The sequence below is a fragment of the Odocoileus virginianus genome, chromosome 10, assembly GCF_023699985.2.
Source record: "Odocoileus virginianus isolate 20LAN1187 ecotype Illinois chromosome 10, Ovbor_1.2, whole genome shotgun sequence".
NCBI lineage: Eukaryota > Metazoa > Chordata > Mammalia > Artiodactyla > Cervidae > Odocoileus > Odocoileus virginianus.
In genome coordinates this window covers 70,034,182-70,056,505 of record NC_069683.1, presented here as the reverse complement: position 1 = coordinate 70,056,505, position 22,324 = coordinate 70,034,182, and the positions used below count along the sequence as shown (strand labels likewise).

General features: G+C 39.8%; 2 protein-coding genes across 3 annotated transcripts in view; one reads left to right on the top strand and one right to left on the bottom strand.

Annotated features, from left to right (window-relative positions):
- The window catches only part of PDGFD (platelet derived growth factor D), a 265,934-nt gene that overhangs the window by 113,581 nt on the left and 130,029 nt on the right, over positions 1-22,324 (top strand). The gene's annotated exons all lie outside the window — the stretch shown is intronic.
- On the bottom strand, positions 19,132-20,644 carry DDI1 (DNA damage inducible 1 homolog 1). Its single transcript, XM_020900379.2, has one exon. It carries the CDS (start codon positions 20,427-20,429, stop codon positions 19,239-19,241), a length of 1,191 nt encoding a protein of 396 aa, XP_020756038.2. The 5' UTR covers positions 20,430-20,644; the 3' UTR covers positions 19,132-19,238.

The window sequence follows — 22,324 nt, the reverse complement described above, 5'->3', positions numbered from 1 at the left end:
ATATTTCTCCCACCAATCTTGATTCCAGCTTGTGCTTCTTCCAGCCCAGTATTTATTAGTAGTACATAAATATGAAGTTGACTTTTGTATTAAATAATAGCTTTAAGCTTTTTATTAAAATATAAATATGGAAAGAAATCACTTTTAAAATTCAATTTTGGTGAGTTTTCTTAGAAGTTCCTGTCATGGTATAGAGGAAAAATATTTTTACTAAAGTGTGTAGTAGTTGCTGGCTTCCCCAATGGCTTCTGGCAGTAAAGAATCCTCCTGTAGTGCAGAAGACCCAGGTTCAATCTTTGGGTCAGGAAGATCCCCTGGAGAAGGTATTCATGCCAGAGGAGCCTGGCGGGGTACAGTCCATGGAGTTATAAAAGGTTAAACATGACTGAGCGACTAGCACTTTTGCCCAGTAGTTATAATGTCACTGAACAATGTCTTACTGTAATCCATAATTATTTAGAATTAGTGTGCTGTTAGAATCTAAGAGTGGTAATAATATTAGCGAAAGTTACTTCGCTGAGCCTTAAATTCTTCCCCTGGAGAAGGGAATAATTTTTTTTCTTCAGAATTTTGTGAAATTAAATGATATTAAATGCAAAACATTGTGGATTTTGGTTCATAGTCAGTGCTTAACGAAAGTCAGTTTCCTTCACTCTCTTTACCTTGTTGAAGGCTGTGTTAGTTTCCTAGGTCTGCTGTAACAAATTATCGCAAACTTGTTGGCTTAAAACAAAATAAATTTACTCTCTCTGGAAGACAGAAGTCTGAAAGCAAGGTGTCATCAGGGCTGGTTCCTTCCAGAGACGGTGAGGGAGCGTCTAGTTCATGGCCCTGTCGTGGCGGCTTGCACAGTCCTTGGTGGTCCTGAGCTTGTGGCTGCATCACTCCAGGATGTAGTGACTGCCTATGTTCTCACATGGACATCCCCCGTGTATCTGTGTACCAGGTCTTCCCTTCTGTACTCTTATAAGGATGCCAGTTGTTAAGCTCAGGGCTCACCCTGAACTCAAAATCGTTAAGTTAATTACATCTGCAAAGACCCTATTTCCAAATAAGGTCACATTGACAGCGCCTGGGGGGTTGGACTTGAACAAGTCTGTTCTGGGAATACTATGCAACTCACTACGAATGTGCAGATAAAAATTAATGGTGCAAAGAAATATTTAATATTCTGTTACGTGCAGCATAAGTAAAGAATATACCAAAGCAGTGCCCACAGAGTGGCAGCTGGGAAGCCACAGTGGGCCAGGCGTGGCTAAGCTCCGCCGCCAGAGTTCTACCAGCTGCTGCCTTGCATCCTCTAGGCCTGTGAGGACAGCACAGGACAGGCCGAAAAAGAAAAGATGGAAAGGACACAGATGGGGTATATGATAGGTTCATATTTGTAGATAATCTGCCATGTACATGGATTACTTTGTCCCTCTTTTCCATCTACATTTGAAAACTCTTTATTCTTCAATAGATATATATATGTAAAAACAGCAGTCAGTTTTTGGATAAGTGGGCTTTTACCAATTTTATATCATGTTATAATCTATTATCTTGGAGGTTGTGATGAATAATCTGGCTCTGCTTGTTGATTCTTGTTTTTTATTAGGCATGTTGTTTTAAAAGGGGAAAGTAAATTAATAAAACGTAGAAATTGCTCAGTGTTATGTGTGTGCGAGTGAATGTGTGTTTTCTCTCTTGAAGGAAGCACATTCAAAAGAAGAGCTCAAAGGAGAGAAATGTCATTTCTATGGTGACAGTGCTATTATATTTGTGCTTCAGTAGTCATTTCTGTAGCACGTTGGATCACTGTAGTTGGCATCTTCAAAGGACTTAAAGTGAGGAAGTAACACATCAATATTGTCACTTTAGTAAAAATTGGAAAACTTTCTTCAAGTAAAACATATTTTCAAGTAATCACATTAATGGTATATTTTAGATTTTAACAATAAAGTTCTGATTCATTAAACCTTTTTGTTAATTCCTCAAATTACTTTTTATTTTTACTAAAGATTGATATTTGCCTCATAGCTCCAATTATGTCCCAGACACAGTACTACTTTAATATGTTATTTCTATTCCTTGTATCACACTTCACTTAGAAGTATTATTGGGCTTTGTAGGCGGCTCTAGTGGTAAAGAACCTACCTGCCAATGAAGGATACATAAGAGATGTGGGTTTGATCTCTGGGTTGGGACGATCTCCTGAAGGAGGGCATGACAACCTGATCCAGTATTCTTGCCTGGAGAATCGCACACACAGAAGAGCCTGGTGGGCTACTGTCCATGAGACCGCAAAGAGTCTGACACGACTGAAGTGACTTAGTGTGCACAGATAAGAAGTTAAGAAAACTGTATTCATGTATTCCTTCAACAATATTTATCGCCAGCCACTATTCTAAATGTCAGACATAGAACAGTGAATGAATAAGGAAGAGCTAGAAACTGATGGGGCCAGAATTCAAACCCACATTCTAACACCTACATTCTTCTTGATAAGTACCTGCTGCTGAGACTACTCCATTTGCCAGACTGTTTATATGTTTGTGTGTATGTGTGTGTATATATATATATATATATATATATATATTTTATGTTATGTATATATAAATATAAATGTTACCTGTATTAAATAACATGGTATATATGTTCAGTTCAGTAGCTCAGTCATGTCTGACTCTTTGTGACAGCATGGACTACAGCACGCCAGGCCTCCCTGTCCATTGCCAACTCCTGGAGTTTACCCAAACTCATGTCCATTGAGTCAGTGATGCCATCCAACCATCTCATGATGAGATGGTATGTATATTAATTCCTTATAATTCTTTTAAATGAACTGGTGCCAGAAAATTTGCTTTTGAATATATATAATGTTTGTATAAAACCCACTGGTAGTGACAGGTGTGTGCATGTGTGTGTTCAGTCGTGTCCAGCTCTTTGTGACCACATGGACTGTAACCCACCAGGCTCCTCCAGGGAATTTCCCAGGCAAGACTACTGGCGTGGGTTGCCATTTCTACTGTGTAGTAACAGGTTGTGTTTGTGTTAAATTTTTTAATTGAAATGAACTTTTATGTGTCAGATGCTCTTTGTATAATTTTTCTAAATTACAGATATTGTTGTTCTTAATTTAAAGTTAAGAAATTGGGCTTTGGAATGTTAAGGTACTTGCTCTTCCTGAGGCCTGCCTGCCTAAGGTCTTCTTTGTCATCTCCTCCTCTCTGAGATGCTCACCCTAGTACCACATCAAAATCCTTTGTCTCTCAATGTTACTGGTCGCTTCTTTCTGCATTTTAACTCATTCTGGTGTCTCCCATCTGAAAGCAGATAAATGCTCTTCCTCTGCCATCTATTCCCCTCCAGGAGGTACTCTTCCTTTGAATCTAAACAACCTAAAAATGTTCTCTACATTTGCTGTCATTGCTTTCTCCTCGCCTCTTTAATCTTCACCATCTTAATCTTGTTTCTCCATTTCTGCTCTAAGTGCCCTCACCAAAGACTTTGCCAGCCTAATGTTGCAAATGATACCTCATTGCTCATGTGTCTAATTTATTCTTAATATGACTGAATATGATTTTTATCCATTTCTCACATATGTGTTTGAATTGCCTGCTCAAAGCATATGCTTATTTTCTTGTGATTGCCCTATTTCTTTTAAATTCCTACATATTTAATCAGGGAAATAGATTATTTAATCACTTTTGACCAACATCAGGTAGAATTAACAAGCTGAAACAACATCACTGATTAAAGGTCGACAGTATATGTATGGTTAAGAACACTGAACAAACAAACTATGAAGGATATTATGCAAATAAGCAGCTTTTATTTCCCGGGAACGTGAAGTTTTCTTCCTCCTTCTCAGTAACCATTTCCCATTAGTCAGAGTCCATTTATGAGGTAAACATGTAACCCATATATGGCAGTGTTTGCATGTGCAGTATTTGATACAGAGCTCCCTGGAGACTACCTGTTTGCCTCATGGTGTTGTGTTGGAGTGGTGGACGTGTGGGCTTCCAGCAAGTTGGTCTCATGAAAAGCACCATGGCTTCTCTTTAGCTGGCCTCTTTTGCTCCGTTCATAGTTCGTGTATCATTTACCTTGATAAATGTACAGACATTACATGTTTTGACTCATGCTATACTGTAGATCTCTTTTACTTCTGTTATGTAGCAAAGTACTATCATAACCAAGACTGCCCTGCAATTTAGAAGCTTCCAAAGAGTATGGCATTGTTCCAAGCAATTTTATAGATTCATCAAATTTTACACTGAGCCTTTGTTGTTTTGTGTCTCAAAATCATATCTGGTTTGATTTCTCTGGGTTATGCAAGTGTTTATAAAATCCTGATATATTGAATATATGTGCTTCTTGTTCAGTATTGTCCATTACAAACTATATTCCAAATAACTGATGTGGTTCAAAAGTTCATTTTTTGTGGCTGAAATTGGTTTTACAGATGACTGCAATTACATTAAAGGATGCAAATAATTTATCTTCAGCTTGTACCTATTACAGCTATTTAACATATTTCCATAGGAATAGTATACCAAACCTGGACCATTTTTGTAGTAAGTTAATTATATTCTTACAAGCTTTATGAGTACCTATTAATTTCTGCAGGAATAACTTATCATCTCACTTAAGTGAGTAAATAAAGTGGCCACAGTTTTAAAAATAGATATTTGAAAGACAGACATCAAGAGTTAAATTTCAGTTATTTTGCACAGTGTATTTCCCTAACTGAAATACAAGAGAGAACAAAATAATGTCTCCTTGGAGGAAAATTTACACAATGTAAATGGACTCTCAACTTCTTAGTATTCTTTCTGAAACTCTTGCAATACAAAAAGGGCTCTTTTTATCCCTCAAAGGTATCATTAAGAACTAAAGTTAGATGACTATCTTACTTGAGCTCAGTGGACTGAGGTTCTTAAGAGCAGGTCACCATTCCACATTTCATAATATGAAAGTATTCATTCAACTAAATCAAAAGCATATAAACCAAATAATTGAAAATGTTTGATTTAAAATAATAGTGTGGAAAATCACAGTTAAGAACAATATTCTATCTCATAAATTACCTCACTGTGACTGACTGAATAAAAAAATATAGAAATTCTGTGCTAGATATAGGTTGATTGGAGATCCCACAGGATATAGATGGAGATTTTAAAAAAAGAAGAAGAAAAATTCTTTCTGACTTTTTCTATAGCATACTCAGGACATTTCATACACAAGCAACCTGTTCCATCAGACCCTGTATGGATCAGGGTACCAGTTTAGAAGCAGGGTCATGAAAACTTTGGGAATCAATCTGATTGACACCAGAAAAAGAATTCCCTCTGCTTGCTCATGTCAGCCACCTTGCATTAGCCCTAGTTGGATAGAAAAGAACAAATAAATAAACAAACACCAAAAGACCCACATACTCTCTTTGATTCTTACTGCAATTTACTCAACAGCCATTTACTGAGCATCTTCTGCATCCTAGCTAGGGAATTCTGAAGCTTTCAGCTCATCAATAATTAATGCACGTTTACTATGTCTTATTAGTAAAGATCTAAGTGTCACTTAAGTAAAGAAAAGACTTTCTAACAGTACCATCTTCTGTTTCATGAAGAATTCCTAATAGTAAAATTAATAAAATAAGCTCTTTTCTCTTCTATCCTTAAGACTTACAGTAAGTAAGATAAGTTAGGTTTTGCTGGATTTCTTCTGGGTTCTGCTTATTGTTGGCACTCAGAACTGAGAGGTAGCTCCATGCCATGTTTTGAATTAACCTTGTAATTGTAAGTATAGACTTCTGCCATAGAAAGAAATGAAGTACTGATATATGCTTCAAGGTGGATGAGCCTTGGGAACATTATGCTAAGTGAATGAAGCCAGACATAAAAGGTTACATATTGTATGATTCTATTTAACTGAAATATCCAGAATGGAGTAGTCCAGAGAGACAAAACATGGATTGGTGGTTACCAGAGGCTAGGAAAAGGGCAACAGGTAGAACAACTACTAATATGCACAGGCTTTCTTTTTGGAGGTGTGAAACAGTGAAGCTGAGTAGAGCTGGTGGTTGCACCACATTGTGACTATACTAACTGCTACTGAATAATTCTACTAAAATGGTTAATTTATGCTATATGAATTTTATGTTATATGAGTTGCACTAAAAGTGTTTTTTACATTTTTGAAAGGTCAAACAAAGCACACTGGCTATTTGTATTCTTTTACTATATTGATTACATCCTATAGATGAAGCAGTAGTTATAATATCCGGCAGGCATTCTTATTTGACAAATGTCAATGATAAAACTATTCCAGAAACTGTGTAATCACTGATTTTTCCCCCCAAGAGATCGCCATCATACTGTTTAAGATTTTCACCTAGAATTTTCCCTGTCTGTGTTATCTCAGTGCATAATTGCCTGCCTTGAATTTTAAATCCTACGAGGAAACTCTGTATTCTTTTCCACTTAAGTTATTACTGTGATGCTGGAAGCTTGCACTTGGAAAAACTCCCAAGGTAGAATCAGTTTTGCAAATCCATCTGCATGCTGGTTTTCCTCTTACAAATCATTAACGAAGGTGTCAACCAGGAAGGTCACTAACAGCCATGCCTGCAGCACCCCACTGATCATCTGAGTAGAATTTGATATATTACCTTTAGTAATACTGCCTTGCCCTTGTGAACTAATTCAGTTCATGATGGGGCCTTAATGGTCAATACAAATAAAATCTCTTTTTCTCATTTAATGGTAGTGAGATGCCATTGCCAAACTGGCAATATGTGGGTATCAAACTTTCTTTGCTACTATTGGACACTGTCACTGGCAGCACTTTTAATTATTGTGACAGCTAATGACACTTTTCTGTAATTACAGAGCGCTGCTTTTTCATTCCTGGATCACCCTGTACTGGCTCTTCCTTTCTCTGGCTGTAATCTGTAGACTCTGTCAGTGCTCATTAGTACCTTAGAAAGGCCTGAGGAAGTAACAAGGGTGAATTCAACATGTTTTTATTTTGTCTGGCTGGCAGCCTGTTTTCAGTCTAAAAACACCCCAAGGGTAAGAGCTATGATTCTTGGTGATAAATTAGGTGGGTATATGCATGGCTCAGTGGTAAAGAATCCACCTGCCAATTCAGGAAACACAGGAGACACAGGTTTGATCCTTGGGTTGGGAAGATCCCCTGGAGTAGGAAATGGCAACCCACCCCAGTATTTTGGCCTGAAGAATTCCATGGACAGAGGAGCTCGGCAGACCATAGTCTATTGCAGAGACAGCCACAACTGAGCGACTAAGCACACACTGGTTTCACCCATCCCTGTGAGCTGGCTCTCCCTAACATCAACACCTAAAGTTACAGTTAGTGTCTTAGACTTGGCACAACACTAGGTGTGATCCTTGGCTCCCCATGTTTCTCACCAGGGGTGGGCATGGCTGGAGATTTGGGAGGGAGAGTCATTTGTCTTACAGGATTATCCCATGCACTAAGGAACTTGGAGCATTCTGCACATGGAGTTCTAAATGGCACTTCGCCAGGACCACCCAAAGTACCCCACACCTTTGTGGGTGCCCCCGAGTGGTGCTCATCTACATCTTGTCACTTACGAGCAAACTGAGCCCCAGAGAGGGAGTTGGTGTTTTGCATACAAGTACATATCCAATAAGAGGCAGAAGTGGTGTTGGAATCAAAATGTCCACTTGCCTTGTCCAGCTTGCCTGCTAAGGAACTCTGTCCTGCTATAAAATGACTATTTCATACCCTCTCCCGACTTCATCCTTGGACACTACCTGCCTCCATCTCACCGTTAACCGGGGCCCTTAATTCACTGTGAAACTGGAAGAGGAGAAACAGATCATCTTCACACCCTCAGATCTGCCAGCCTGTCTTGCACGTGTGTGCTCTGCCCAGCTTCCCGTCACTAACCGTGGACTCTTTGCTCTGAGGTCCATTTCCTCCCTGAATCTGAGGACTGTGCTCCTTGAGTCACCCTTGTCCCCTCTTGCTTCCTGTTTCCCTCCCACTGGTCATTCTCACCATATCCAGAGGTGCAGTTGCCTTCATGGGAAAAGGGATGCTCTCGTGGCCCCTTCATCTCCTGCTGTTCCTTTGCTTCCCTGAAAGGGTTGTTTCCTAAGAGGCCTGGCAGCACTTGCTCTCTCCGCTTCCCCTGGTCGGGTGGGCTGGCCAGCCTCCTCAGACTAGGCTTTCTTGACCCACCGCACCCACTAACACACTCTCGTTATTGACAAGCTCCCCTTGCCAGATCCAGTCATGAGTTCTCAGCGCTCTTCCTGACCTTCCAGCAGTGTCGGACACAGTGACCACACTGCTCTTCAGGAAGCAGTTTCTTCATCTGGCTTCTTAGATGTGATTTCTGTATTTTCCTCCTACTGTTTTGGGGCTTCCCTGGTGGCTCAGAGGGTAAAGCGTCTGCCTGCAATGCAGGAGACCTGGGTTCAATCTCCAGGTCGGGAAGATCCTCTGGAGGAGGAAATGGCCGCCTACCTGGTACTCTTGCCTGGAGAATCCCATGCATGGAGGAACCTGGTGTCTCCTCCATCCATGGGGTCTCAAAGAGTCAGACACGACTAAGCGACTTCACTTTCACTTTATTTCTTTCCCTTGGGCCCCTTTGCTGGCTCAACCTTAGCTCTGCCTGCAGATTCTGGGCTCCACAAGGGCCCAGTCCTCAGCTCTTCTATTTTTAACAGAGCAACCAGAGAAGAGTTTAAAAAATAAACCAAAAGTCTTCCCTTGGTTAAAAGCCTATAAGTGGCCTCGAATGAAATCCAAACCCTTCATTTAGAACACAAGGCCTTGCATACCAACCCCTTCAGGTTATTCCCTCTCCCCCCACCACTGACCTCCTTGCCCTCCCTTGACATTCCTAGTTCACTTCTATCTTGGGGCCTTAGTGTTGGGTATTTCTTGGAATACTCTCTGCCCAGATCATCTTAAGTGTTCCTCTCTCTCATCACCCAGGTTCCTCCTCAAGTATTAATATCATCTCCTTGGAAAGATCTTCCACGACAGTTTTATCTAAAGTAGAATCCTTTCCTCTTCCAGTGCTCTCTACTCTTTTATGATATTTTAGTCTTATATTCATATAATGTATCTCTACTACACTTTTTACTACACTTTACTACACTTTTGAGAGGTAATATGGTAGAATGATTAAATATATAGATTCTGAATCCCAAATTCCTAGATGCAGGGACTTCCTACCTCTGTGACCTTGGACAACCTAACCTTTCTCTTCCTCTGACCTTCCTTCCACCTTTAAGATGGAGATATTTTTCAGTACTTATATATTGTTTTAAACATAAAATGAGCTAAAACTTATACTTAAGATAAATCAATCACCTAGTATTATGTAAATGATAGGTATTAACATTGTTATGTTATAATATTGTTTGAAATTTCCAGTGGAAAAAAAGCTTCAGGAAGACAGCTACCTTGTCATTCTTGTGTACCACTATCTTTTTAGCTCTTGGAGCAGTGACAATACCTGGTGCATTTATAGTTCTTAATATCTATCTATTGAATGGCTCTCAATATCTAGTTACTGAATGAACAAATGAATGACTTGCAGCTAATAGGATTTGGGTCTCAGTATCCTCTCAAGTGAGGTTTGTATGGTCTAAAACAAGGTAACTTTAAGAATGGCCTGTCTCCTTTCAGGAGTTAAAAGTGAGTTAGAATACTTGTATAAAATAAAACACCCACATCTTCCTAGCTATCAGTTAAGGTTTTGGTGACCTTCCATTTAGTCTGGTTTCCATTTACATGGACATCATAGGGAGAACAAGGAGGTACAAAATGTTTGAGATGAAGTAGGAGACATACAGCTAGTGATACTTTGAAAGCATAAACTTTGCTTATTTAAGGAAGAATATGGCAGAAAAATAAGTGAATGACAGAATAAGAATCAGGGTCCTAATGTTTGGCTTTACCTGTTTCACTTCTACATTATTTTAAATGTTCTCTTAACAATTTGTCCCTTAATATTTTCTATTTAGAGTTGTATTTTTCTTTCTGTCTAGTTGAACAGATTCCTCTGAGTAAGTCACCCTCAAGATAAAGACAGTCTCTCCTAGAAACAGAGCTGTTGAATGTCTATGTAAAGTATCAAGTAAGATTATTAAAATACAGCTAAATCTAATTCTGAAAGTGTTCTTTTAAGAGAAATACTCCCAGAATTTCACTGATGAGAAATTATACATGGAGTCCAGGAGCCTCTATAGTCCTCTCAGAAATGTGTGCTAAATTTGTTCGTTTGTATCTTGGTAGACTGAAATAACTCAGTGCTTCTTAAGCACTATCAAAACTAAAGCAAACTTACCTTGGCTATGCAGTAGAACCCTTGGGGCCAACTGTCCATGAAGATAGCGAGCATAATACATTCAATCTGACCGCCTCAGCTGTTCCCCACAGCATCTCATCCAAGGAGACTGATCACTAGCCTATTCTCTGAACTTCCTGCAGGACTTAAACCCATTCATTTTGTTGACTGCCAAGTTTTTTTAAATTTCACAAACTATGGAAAGTTATAGTGCAAATGGAAATCTTAGACTTCCACATGTACCTTTATAGCACTTAGCTAAAACCTGAACTATGTTTAGAATGTTTTTCAAAAGGAAAAACATATAATAGTGTATGCTCACAGTGCTTTTGAATTTTTTCTAAATCACTTTTTAAAAATTAATTAACCTGAATAACAGAATATTTAGATAACTAGTTAGATAACGTGAAAAGTTTTGCACTTTTCATAAAACTTAGGCTTGCTAGTTATTGAACACTTAGAGAAAAAGAGCAAACACTATTTTAGATTCTTGTATTAATGAAGACACTTTCAGAGCAGATCCTCAAGAATCATTATATAATGAGGCTTTGACAGTAGAAACCTTGCCATATGGGCACATAAACTCCTATAGCTTATGGAATATCAAGGAGATTGCTTTGTGTCAGCTACTGCTCTGGAGGCAAAGTGATGGCAGTTGGCAGTTTTTGAACAGAGAATATCTTTGTTTCTGTCTTACTCTAACTGCCCATCTGTTGCTTTCACTTTATGCAATCATTTCTGACAGAATGAAGCTTAAAACACTGGTTCCAGTATATTTATGTTAATTTTTTCTCACTATTATTCATTTCTAAATTCTTGATAATATGGGTAACAGGAAAGTTATTAAACAACAAAATTATTAAACAAATGAAATGATTCAACTGATAGCAAAATTTGCCTTCTATATGTTTCTGATGTTCATTGATGCCATCAACTTCTCTGATTCTGCAAAAGCTACCCTCATCATAGGTTGTATTGTCCTTTCCGGCATCGCTTTACCATTTTGTTTTCCTCAAATTATTTGGTGCACCCGCTGTCAGTGGCTGGCTTTTTTCTCCTTAGAAGCTCCTCTGCCATCTGCTTCCACGGCAGCATCACAGTCTGGTCATCTCCCCCTCCTGCTTCCTATCCCCTCGACACTGCACAGCCTTCTACCCAAGAACCCTGGGCTCTCCGTCTCGGCCTCAACCATGTGCTCAGCAAAGCGGCTGCTTCTAGGCCTCATCTACAGTTTATAAGGACAGCTCTTTATCAAAAACCTGCTCATCTTTTACTATTCCCATTGTACAGACCTGTTTGACGTGCTGTTCATTGTATTTTGACAGTTTAAAGTAAACATGAAGGTGATGTCATTATTTATATGTGCTTCTTTCTGAAGTTTTTTTTTTTTGTTCCTTTGTTCAAATATTCCCTTAAAAATTCAAAACCTAGGATTTACTTTGAAACTTAGATTTAATCTATCTCATCTTCACTCTAAGTGTAAAAAATGGTTTAGTTTGTTTTATCAGTGCTTTTTCAGGATAATCTAAATTCCCGGATAATTTACATATTTTACCTCATGTCCCCATATTCTGATGTCAGTCTCCACTCATTTTAATTTTTCAGTTGCATAAATACATACCACTTTCAAGTGATTCCAAGGAATCTTGAAAATTGAAAAAGTTTCATGGACTTCAGTTATATTGTACACTTTCTTGAAAGAAATTATAAGGTTTTCCTCATTAAATTCTTTTAATATTTCTTTTTAAAAGATTTTCATATATTTTTAAATGGTTAATGTTCCAGCATAGAAATACTTAATGACTGAGTTTAAATAAAGTCATTTCTCCTATACAAAATAGATTGAGAAATTGTACTTTCAACATTTGAGCGTATAACCTGGAATATTGATCATTCAGGCCTATTAGTACAGCTTGTTTGGTGGAGCCAACTGCACGTTCATGGGCTAGGAATGAAAAATCCACTTCCAACATTGATAGGGTAACCAGCTTTTCTGGTTTTCCTGAGACTGAGGGAGTTGCCAGCTGCCGAGCTCGTTTGAAAACAAAGGCAGTCCCAGACAAACCGGGGTGATGTAGCTACTGCTAGTACTAGTTCAGCTGCTCTTGTGTGTTATGTGCGCAGGCGTGACTGACTGCAACTCGGCGGACTGTAGCCGCCAGGCTCCTCTGTCCCTGGAACTTTCCAGGCAAGAATATATTCCAGGGGAATCTTCCCAGCCCAGGGATTGAACCCAAGTGTCTTATGTCTCTGGCATTGGCAGGCAGGATTTTTCCCACTGCACAACCTGGAAAGCCCACCTTACCAGGTGAAGGGTTTATTTCTTGAATCACCTACATTTAAATCTATACATGAAAATATCAGCCATGCAGCTAACCCAAACCCATTTTTTTCTAATTTATAGAAAGATAATCTAGATATGATTTAGTTTTACTTTACGTATTTTACCATAAAAACTAAGCTAAATAAAAACTCACACCTTTTCTATATCAGCTTATTAATAACAATGGAACTGTGTCTCTTTTTTCATTCAAATAATCTGTAATTTATTAAGGAGATACTCTTTGCCTCACATAAAATACTAAAAAACTAAAGATATAATTATGAACAAGATTATAATCACTTCAGAGAATCCCAGCACTTTAGTAGATTATTGTTAGTAATTTGGGGCTCCATTCTAGGTTTTCTAAATGCCCAAGCATGAATTTAATTGCTGTCTGGTTTATAGCTCATTGTTTATGAGATCCCCTGTTCTTTTATGCCCTAGAGTTAAAGTATGTGACAATACTCCACCAAATTAACTCACCTCTGGGTGGTAATTTCTTCTCCCTGTGTCACTAGTTGTTCATCTGTTGTGTAAGCCCTCAACCTTTTTTGAGAGAAGTGTTTGTTTACAGTGGCCAAACCATGTTCCAAGACTAAGCTCTTAATAGGAAGCAAGGGGGGCTCAGTGCCACTGTGAGTCAAGGCAGAAACAGACCATACATTTCACCTACAAGTTCAACCTGAGAATTGGGCTACCTTTTTGTTGTGTTAGCTGGGTCAAACATGGGAGGTGACAGATTTTCCTGTATGTCTGACTGCATCTCAGAGTACCAGGTGAGCACCAGAAGACTCTTCCTGCATCAAGAAAATCCAGTCTCTAAAATGGTGCCTTCCATAGAGTAGCTGCTTAACAAAACTGTATCCAGCAGTTCCTGCCCTATTATAGCTAGCATCTCAAATGAGAAGCGGTTCATTCCCCTGAACTCATATTCTGTATCTCATGATTCATCACTAAATTAAATATTTCTGCATTGCTTACTTTTTATTTTTTCAGTTCCCCTAACAGGACTTTAAAGTTTAAAGGCTAAGGGCTACAGTTTACATTTCCTTTGTCTCTCTGCGTGATAGAGGACAATGGCAAGACTCTTGAAAATCTGTATCAGATTTTTAATGACATCAGTGACTGCAAAAAATGATGCTTTTTGAACGATAAATCAGTGAAATCCCTAAATATGACCTGAGTTTGGAAGAGAGAATAGGTGAATTAATGTAATTTAATTATATTTTTCTCTTCATCTGAATGGGTCTCTGTAGCAAAGTACCAGTAGAATAAACTTTTAGAGTGCTGACTGATGTTGTAGCGTAAGAATTTGATGGATTTAAGTGATTATTTTACCTAGAATATGCTTATGCTGGTAGTTATCTATTTTATTTGGACAGAGCATCAATATATCAACAGTAGGAAAATATACACTTCGCTTTTGTGTGGAGCACAACCCATGTTGCCTCCTGTGAGGAAGAAATTAACAAGGAATTAACATAGGAAGAAATTGCCTTGTGATATTTCTAATGATATTCTTAAAATAAACCTACCCATTAGAATAGACCAAAGCTGGATTCATACAAGTCTTTCTCTAAGGGAGGAGGGGGAGGGATGGGGATGAGGAAGCAGCAGCCACAATCGTCAGAAGCATTCAGTGCAGGAGTTAGGTTACCACACCGGGCCTGCCCATCTCGACAGGCTGCTAAGTGCACTCGGGACGCGGCGGAACCTGGAACCCCATCTCTCTGAAAACAGACCCTAGAATCTCTAAAAGATTCTAACAGATGGACCCAAATATGCAAACAAGATGGAGTTCAAAAGCAAGTTTGACTCACGCTCTAATGTGAAAATATTTTCATGTTTAGATAACTTGCCAATGATAGATGAAGAATTATGGAAATATAGCCAATCCTTAATCTCAGCCCAGTCCCCTCCTACTTTATGAAAGAGCACTTAAACCAAGAGAGAATTGTTTAAAAGCAACCCAGATTTCTGTGGGTTTTCCCCTTCTTCCTCCTTTACTTCTCTTTACCTTTGTTCCTCTTATTTGGTTTTCCAGGCTCTTGTTTATCTCAAAGAATAACTATAAATGTTAGCATTGATTAATATCTTCATCATCAGTTTTCTGGTGTGAATCCCAGACGACTTTCTCATCCTTTACTCAAGTGTTTCTTTATGGAATGTTGGATGTCAGCAAATGACCTCTGAAAAGAAGTGCAATGTTCTCTTTAAAAAGGCAACATTTAACACCCACAATTAAGATGAAGTCATACATGCAGATATTCATTTGCCTTTCTCTCTTGGGGGAGTGAATTTTCTTCCAGAAGCAAGAGAACTTTTATGACCTGATACTTTAAGAAAGAAATTAGAATTTTGTTACTATATATGCTCTACTAATATCAAATATTATCAGTCTTCCAGTTTAACTGCAGCAGAATACATTGCTGTAATTTCAAATGCATGCTTATTAACAAGAGGGATTTTCTTTTAGGTAGGATGAGTCTTTGGGCATGGAGAAAGCAAGAGCTTGATGGAATTTTAAAATGGCTTGTTATTTTAAAGAAGTTATGTCTGATTCATCATGTGGTCTAGTTTATCATGATTTCTAATGGGAAAAAAGAAAATGAAGAACTGTTCATTGTTTCTTGGGTAGTAAATTCCCAAGAGTAAATATTTATAAGTTGTATATTATAGCAATCTGAAATTTGGGAGGGAAGTTATGTTTGTTTTCTCCAGCATCAGTTTTGGCCATTTAGACATATTAAAATTACATTTCACTGGCGTGCTTATTTATATTAAAAATAACTCCAAAATTAGAATGTATTCCTGTATTGACACCAAAATAGTATTGATTACATGTCTACCTTTTTTATTCTTAATTGATTACAAGATTGCCTCCTATGCCTACACCAAGTTGTAATCACCTTGAAGTCTGAGACTGACTACCTTATTCATTTTCACGCTTATAAAAGTCTAGCTCAGTGGTTATTTCATGCATGTTCAGTAAATATTGCTGAGTATACTCTGATTACTACTACTTTGTTGCCATTTTTACTGGTAGCATTTTGGTCGTCTTTATAAAATGGAACTTTTTTTTTCATTTATTTTTATTAGTTGGAGGCTAATTACTTTACAATATTGTAGTGGGTTTTGTCATACATTGACATGAATCAGCCATGGATTTACATGTATTCCCCATCCCGATCCCCCCTCCCACCTCCCTCTCCACCTGATTCCTCTGGGTCTTCCCAGTGCACCAGGCCCAAGCACTTGTCTCATGCATCCAACCTGGGCTGGTGATCTGTTTCACTATAGATAATATACATGTTTCAATGCTGTTCTCTCGAAACATCTTTTAACAGTTTGTACCAGTAGGTAGAATTAAAGTGGATCATATGAAGAAGGTTACATTTTAGAAAAAACATGGCATTTGAAATCAGACATGAATCAGGAAATCTAAGAGGTCAGCGTGTTTCAAATTGCAGATCAGGATATCTTGGGTGTAGTTAGTGAGTGGGACATGTCCAAAATGTTTTTAAAATAATAAAATACAACTTTTTAAAGAAATAGACTAAGAAAAGATTAAATATTTCATATTACTTTAAGAGTCTCTTTGTTTCAAAGATAGATGTATGTGTGCTTTTGCCTGTGTGTGTGTGTAATATGAAACAGGATCACAATTTAAAATGTAGACTGCTGCCCAAAAAACTTTTAAAAAAGTAAGCTTTAGGTATTTGAATATTTCACAGTAATTCTGAGCCTTTAATTTCTTATCTGTAAAATACAGTCAATGATAACTCTTTTGAAGGTCAGTTCTAGGGGCTAAGAATACTAGTATATGTAAAGTACCTTACATAGCTCCTGATTTACATAGGAGACATGCAAAACGTGTTGCCCTTTACTAAAACTAATCCATTTAAAATTTACTTGATTGGGGTTTATTCACATGTACACAGGATTGAGTCAAGATTTTAAATCCATAAAACTAATTTTCAAAATACTTTCTGATTTGAAAGATAATGATCTTAAAAAAAAATGTACCAGCAAGGACATTGCTTAATTAACTCTTTATTGATTTTTCCTTGAGATAATTTATTTTCAGTCCAATGAAAGTATTTTTAATTTACCAGTCCATCTAGTCAAGTAATATTTTTAAAAGCTGGACTATGTCCAAAGGAACACAACAGAAATTCTTAAGTGGTTCCAAACTTATCCAGTAAGGAACAGTTAAAGAATCTGGTGAAAGCTATAAAAGAGACTATTTCAGATGACATTTATTTCCTATATTAAAAAGATTGTCTCATGCCAGAGAAATTAAATATGTTCTTGATAAAGAGAAGAATAAAGATGAACTTATTGGAAGTTATGGATTAATAGAGTTCAATTCAAACCAAAGCTCAAAACAAAAAACAAAGACTTGGATCTGGTCCTAAAAAACATAATTACATTAGAAGTGATGTTGCTCTGAGAAAGGCAAGTGTGTGTGATGGGATTTGATATCATGCAAAGTGTCTTTTTAATTTAAATACTTGGTGATTTTTGATTGATTTTCATGGGTTAGATATCCTGATACACAGTATACTCAACCTTGGTCAGCCCCATGTGACATGTGCAAATGAGATATGTTTTTCATATAAATGGATCTGAAAGCTGAGTCTTGCAGAAAATACTGAGGAGTCTGCACACTTTTACCCATGAAGGTATCCATGCATTTATCAGGTCAGTTCCCATTTTTCATTGGCACTTAACTGATGATCCCTGGCTGTACTCTGAATTTCTTCCTTTTCTCTGTCACCTACTTTTGTCTTTAGTACTTATTCAGAAAGAAAAGTAGAAAAGAAGTCTACTCATTGGTCATTTTTAGTAACTCTACTGGATGTAAAGTGAAAGATGTAAAGCCTTGGGGCAAATGTCAACAAGGTTGGGAAAATGATATGAACACAGGAATTCTATAAGGAAGAATGAAAAGTGAAAGTGAAGTCACTCAGTTGTGTCCGACTCTTTGTGACCCCATGGACTGCAGTCTACCAGGATCCTCCATCCAGGGGGTTTTCCAGGCAAGAGTACTGGAGTGGGTTGCCACTGCCTTCTCCAGAGGATAAGGAAGAATACTGAGAGGCAAATTGATGATAGTTGTAAGGAAAGAGGAGACCCTATAGAAACATAATGAAGAAGCCAATCAAGAAAGGGAGACCTCCAGGGTAGGAGTTTTTTTCTGTAGCCTTTGGAAGGGCTTGGGTAGCTTTAGATCTTGTTGGAAAAACAAATAAAGGATATCCTAGTTCATAATGTAGTCTTAGTAGCTGAAAATGACTCTCCCATCTGAAAGAGCTTATAGATTAGAAATCTGAGGTGTATTATATGTGAACTGATTTGAATAATTAATATAGAGCTAAGATCAGAATATATTTTTGACTTTGAACCTTGTGTTCTATTAATAATACCAATCTTAATGAATCGTTGTTGTTCAGTTGCTAAGTCATGTCCTTATCGACCCCATGGACTATAGTACACCAGGCTTCCCTGCCCTGAAATATTTTCTGTGAGTCTAATGGCCTCAGGCAGCTGAAACTTTTCTCTGAGGTATTATAGCCATGGATTGTAATTAAGTCTGGAATATTCCATTTCCCACTATCAGCAGTAATGGAAAGTAGCTTTGTCAGAATGGACCATATTGCTGAATGAGGCCTTAGAGATCTCATTCAGAAATTTTCAGATGTTATTTTAAAAGTGAAGCCCTTTGTTCAAACCATACTTATGTAGTAACAGCTTAATATATAAAGCCAGAAAGATAATCCAGGGACCTAGATACTGCCTGCCCTTGACTCTCATTCCCACCACAATTTAGCCACTAGGTTCCCAAGAAGCATGATAATTAAAAACTACTTGATTGCCTTTCTTTTATGACCAGAATTTCTTGGAATGTAGAGGAGAGAGGAAATTATTTTAGGACATCCTGGGAGAAAAATTCACTCTCTCAAGTATGGTAGAAATAGCCTTTTAGAATGAATTGCAGTGAGCATGCCTCCACAAGAGTCATGAGGAAATTGGCTTCTATACTGCCCCAAACAGACATTTATATGTATTAATCAACTTGAGTAAAATTGACCAACCATTTCTAGTACCTTTCCTTAAAAAAGAAAAAAAAGTTTATGAAAATAAATATATTCCCCTAAATATACAATGGTTACTGCTGATTTAAAATAATTTTGTGTAGGTGCATTGTAGCCTCTAGAGCAATGGTTTTTTCCAGGGAATTCTGCAAAAGAGCAACAGGTTTGGACAAGCCATACTATAATTTCCTTGGACAGCGTCTCCAAAGAGGCTGGTTTTCCTTTCATGGATTATCCGAAAATCAGTTGGAGCCTCCAGAGTCTTCTCAGGATAAGGTCAGTGATTTTTGGATAAGGGAAATGGATGGACCAAGATCAATCAATCACAGCTTACATAGTGATGGCTCTGAGAACTTAGTCCCAAGGCCAGATTTAGTGGTTACTGATTTTTTAATGATTGCATTGCCAGTGAGCTCATGTTTTATAATTTCCCGAGACCTGAGACTCCCTCACGGTGACAGCATATATAGAGCCTGTTTCAATGCTTTTTCCGCCCTGAATCCACGACTGAATGTTTAATAGCATTTGCTATTTCCTTATCTGAAGACTCCTCTGGCCCCGTGCCACTTACCAACTTAGCACACGGAGGTAACTCTCCCTCAGGAAGGAAGGAGGTCTGTGTGCCAGTTGTGCCGATCACCAGCACGTTTCTCTTGAGGTCGATGGAACACTGATGTCTCCTGAGCATATCCAGCCCGAGAAGCATGTCCATGGGCTGCTCCTCCAGTATAGAGAAAGAGCATTGTAAGAAGTCGCCTTCGATCTGAATCTGCGCTAAGTGGACTCGCCCGAGGATTCTCTGAGTGCCCACGCCTTTAGCGACCCCAGCCCACCGCCGATCCACCAGCCGGATGATGTTGCACCTCTCGGCACAGACTTGGTTCATGATGGTCATCTGGGCCCCCGAATCGACGAAGGCCTTCAGAGGATGCCCGTTGACTCTGCAGTTGATGTAGAGCATGGCCACCTGGCCGAAGCTCTCCGGCGCCTCTTCCATGGCCATGCTCATGTTCTCCTCGATGTTCTGCTGCCGGATCTCCTCCTCGATCCTGGCCTGGGCCTCCAGATCGAACGGGTCAGCCGAGAAGAGGCGCAGCCGCTCCTGCTCTCTCAGCGCCCTCTCGCGTTGCTGCTCCATCAGGACCCGGGAGAAGCTCTCCAGGCTTCCGCTGAGCAGCGCTTCGGCCAGGGCAGGGTTGCGCTCCTTCAGCAAGGACATGTCGTGCGGGCTGGACAGCAGCATGCTGCGGACCAGGGCCGGGCTGCCCAGCCCTTGACCCGGGCCCGCCTTCTCCCCAGAGCGGCGGCGGCCGGAGTGCTGGGCCGACTGGGCGTGCGGGTGCGGCCGGGAGCCGGACGTCCCCGGCAGGGCGGGCCCCGCTGGCTCCAGGCGGGAGAGGCCCGCCGCCCGCCCGGGGGAGCGCGGCCGCGCGGCCTCCTTCTGCAGTAAAATGACCATGTCGCCGTCCTTGAGGCCATAGGAGCCCAGGGAGCAGTAGTCCTCGACGAGGAGCCGCTCCATGTAGACGATCTGGGTCTCCTCGGCGGGGATGCCCGACTCCAGCTCGCAGAGCGCACGGAAGTCGTGAAGCTCGAAGTCAGGCCTGACCTGCAGGGAGAAGGTGGCCTCGGAGAGGTCCCTCCTCACGCAGTAGACCGTGAGCAGCATGGCCCGGGCCCGGGAGGGTCGGATGGACAGAGGGCATCAGGCGGCTCCCTGGCTTGACTGGAGCTGGTCTCCGTGGATGGCTGGGCTGCTTCTGGTGACGTGGTGTCCTATGCATTCACCTCCCCGGAGATGCAGCCACTCACCGGTCTCGGGGCCGCCTGCCAGCCTCGGCGCCTGCCGCTCGGCCGCATGGAACCCTGCGGGGGCATTTGTGTTCCAAAGTCCATTCGTATGTGTGCTGCTTGGAACTTAGACCGCTTGTTCCCATAGAAACAAAGTCACTCCAGTCCATTTGGTTCTAAGGCGAGTCCTTCAAAGCCTATTTGACCTGCGGTCTGAAAAAGATTGTTTCAGCTTTCCCTATACAACATATTAGCATTCTGTTCATTTGACAGTTGCATTCTATGTACTTTTACTTACCCCGCAAACAATGAGTACGTTTCCTATATGGCAAGTATCAGGCTATGTTGGTATAAAAAATGATGGATGCCTTCCCTTGAGGATCTCATACGCTAGGGGTAGACTGATGGGAAATGAGTAAATCACAATTCTGGAGGTCAGTACTTTCAGATGTGTTCAGCATACTGAGGGATTCAAGGGAACAGAGGATGTCTCTCTAAAGAGACAGGTGGATGTTGAAGGATGAACATTTCCCACGTAAAAAGTGGGGAGAGTCACTCTAGACAAAAAGAACTATATGTTTAAAAACAAGAATTCATAACAAGGTCTGTTTTTCCAGAGAAATATAACACATTAAATGTAATAGGAGAAAAGTGTCTTTGAATTTGAATGGCAGGCTATGAAGCTGGAAAAAAATTCATTGGAGCCAGTTTATAAAGAGCCATATATGAACCCAAGGAATTTAAGCATTATCAATAAACAAGAATCCTCCCCTTCCCAATCCCAACCCCCCAAAAAAAGGTGGGAAAAAAAAAGAGAAAAGAAAGGAAATGGAAAATGTTTGAAGCAGGTCTTTGTGATGTTTACTTGTTTTATTGTTTTAAGGAAGAGTTTTCTCACAACAAATGAAAGATGTGATTTGGCAGGAGGATCAGCTAGAGGTTTTCTCAATGGCTCAAAGAGGGAGCTGTTGCTGGAATTTGCAAATGTAAGAGGCAGTGCAGAATTATAGTGTTTCCTGAGTAGAATGTGTTTACCCATTGGATGTGGGAGCAGAATTGTGTGGAAAATACAGAAGGTCTCTAAAACGAGAGACTGGTTAGAAATAAGTCATTACTTTGAATGGATCCGTGAGGTGAACCTAGAGGAGACCAATTTGACATCAATTCGGTAGGAAAGAACTTCCCTGGGGGCTCCGATGGTAAAGTGCCTGCCTATAATGCGGGACACCTGGGTTCAATCCCTGGGTCAGGAAAATCCCCTGGAGAAGGAAATGGCAACCCACTCCACTACTCTTGCCTGGAGAATCCCATGGACGTAGGAGCCTGGTGGGCTACAGCTCATGGGGTTGCAAAGAGTCAGACACAACTGAGTGACTTCTCTTTCTTTCTTTCTTTCTTTCTGTAGGAAAAGGCAGGGTAAATGCCACAGTGCCTCACACTCTGAAATGAGGGCACAGCCCCACTCCATACCGGGCTCGAGACCCAAAGGCAGGGGTAACACGGTCCTTCAAGGCAATGGAGATCAGGTAGAAAGCCTTGAGTGCCAGTTGTTTTTCTTTGTGTTTCACTATGTGTTTCCACTGTAGAGAGGTCATGTCTTCCTAGCTTGGACTTCCCAAGTGCACTTTTTTATGAACCAAAAGATAGCAGACATCCTCTGCCTCATCCCCTCTCCTTATTTCAGTCTTGTCAGAAGACCTGCACTGTCACTTAGAGAAAGACGTGACATCAGTCTGAAGAATTTGGAAGGGGTTCTGATTCTCATGTGTTTGT

Coding starts and splice junctions, on each gene's coding strand:
- DDI1 (XM_020900379.2), bottom strand. CDS start 20,429: ATGCTGCTCACGGTCTACTGCGTGAGGAGGGACCTCTCCGAGGCCACC.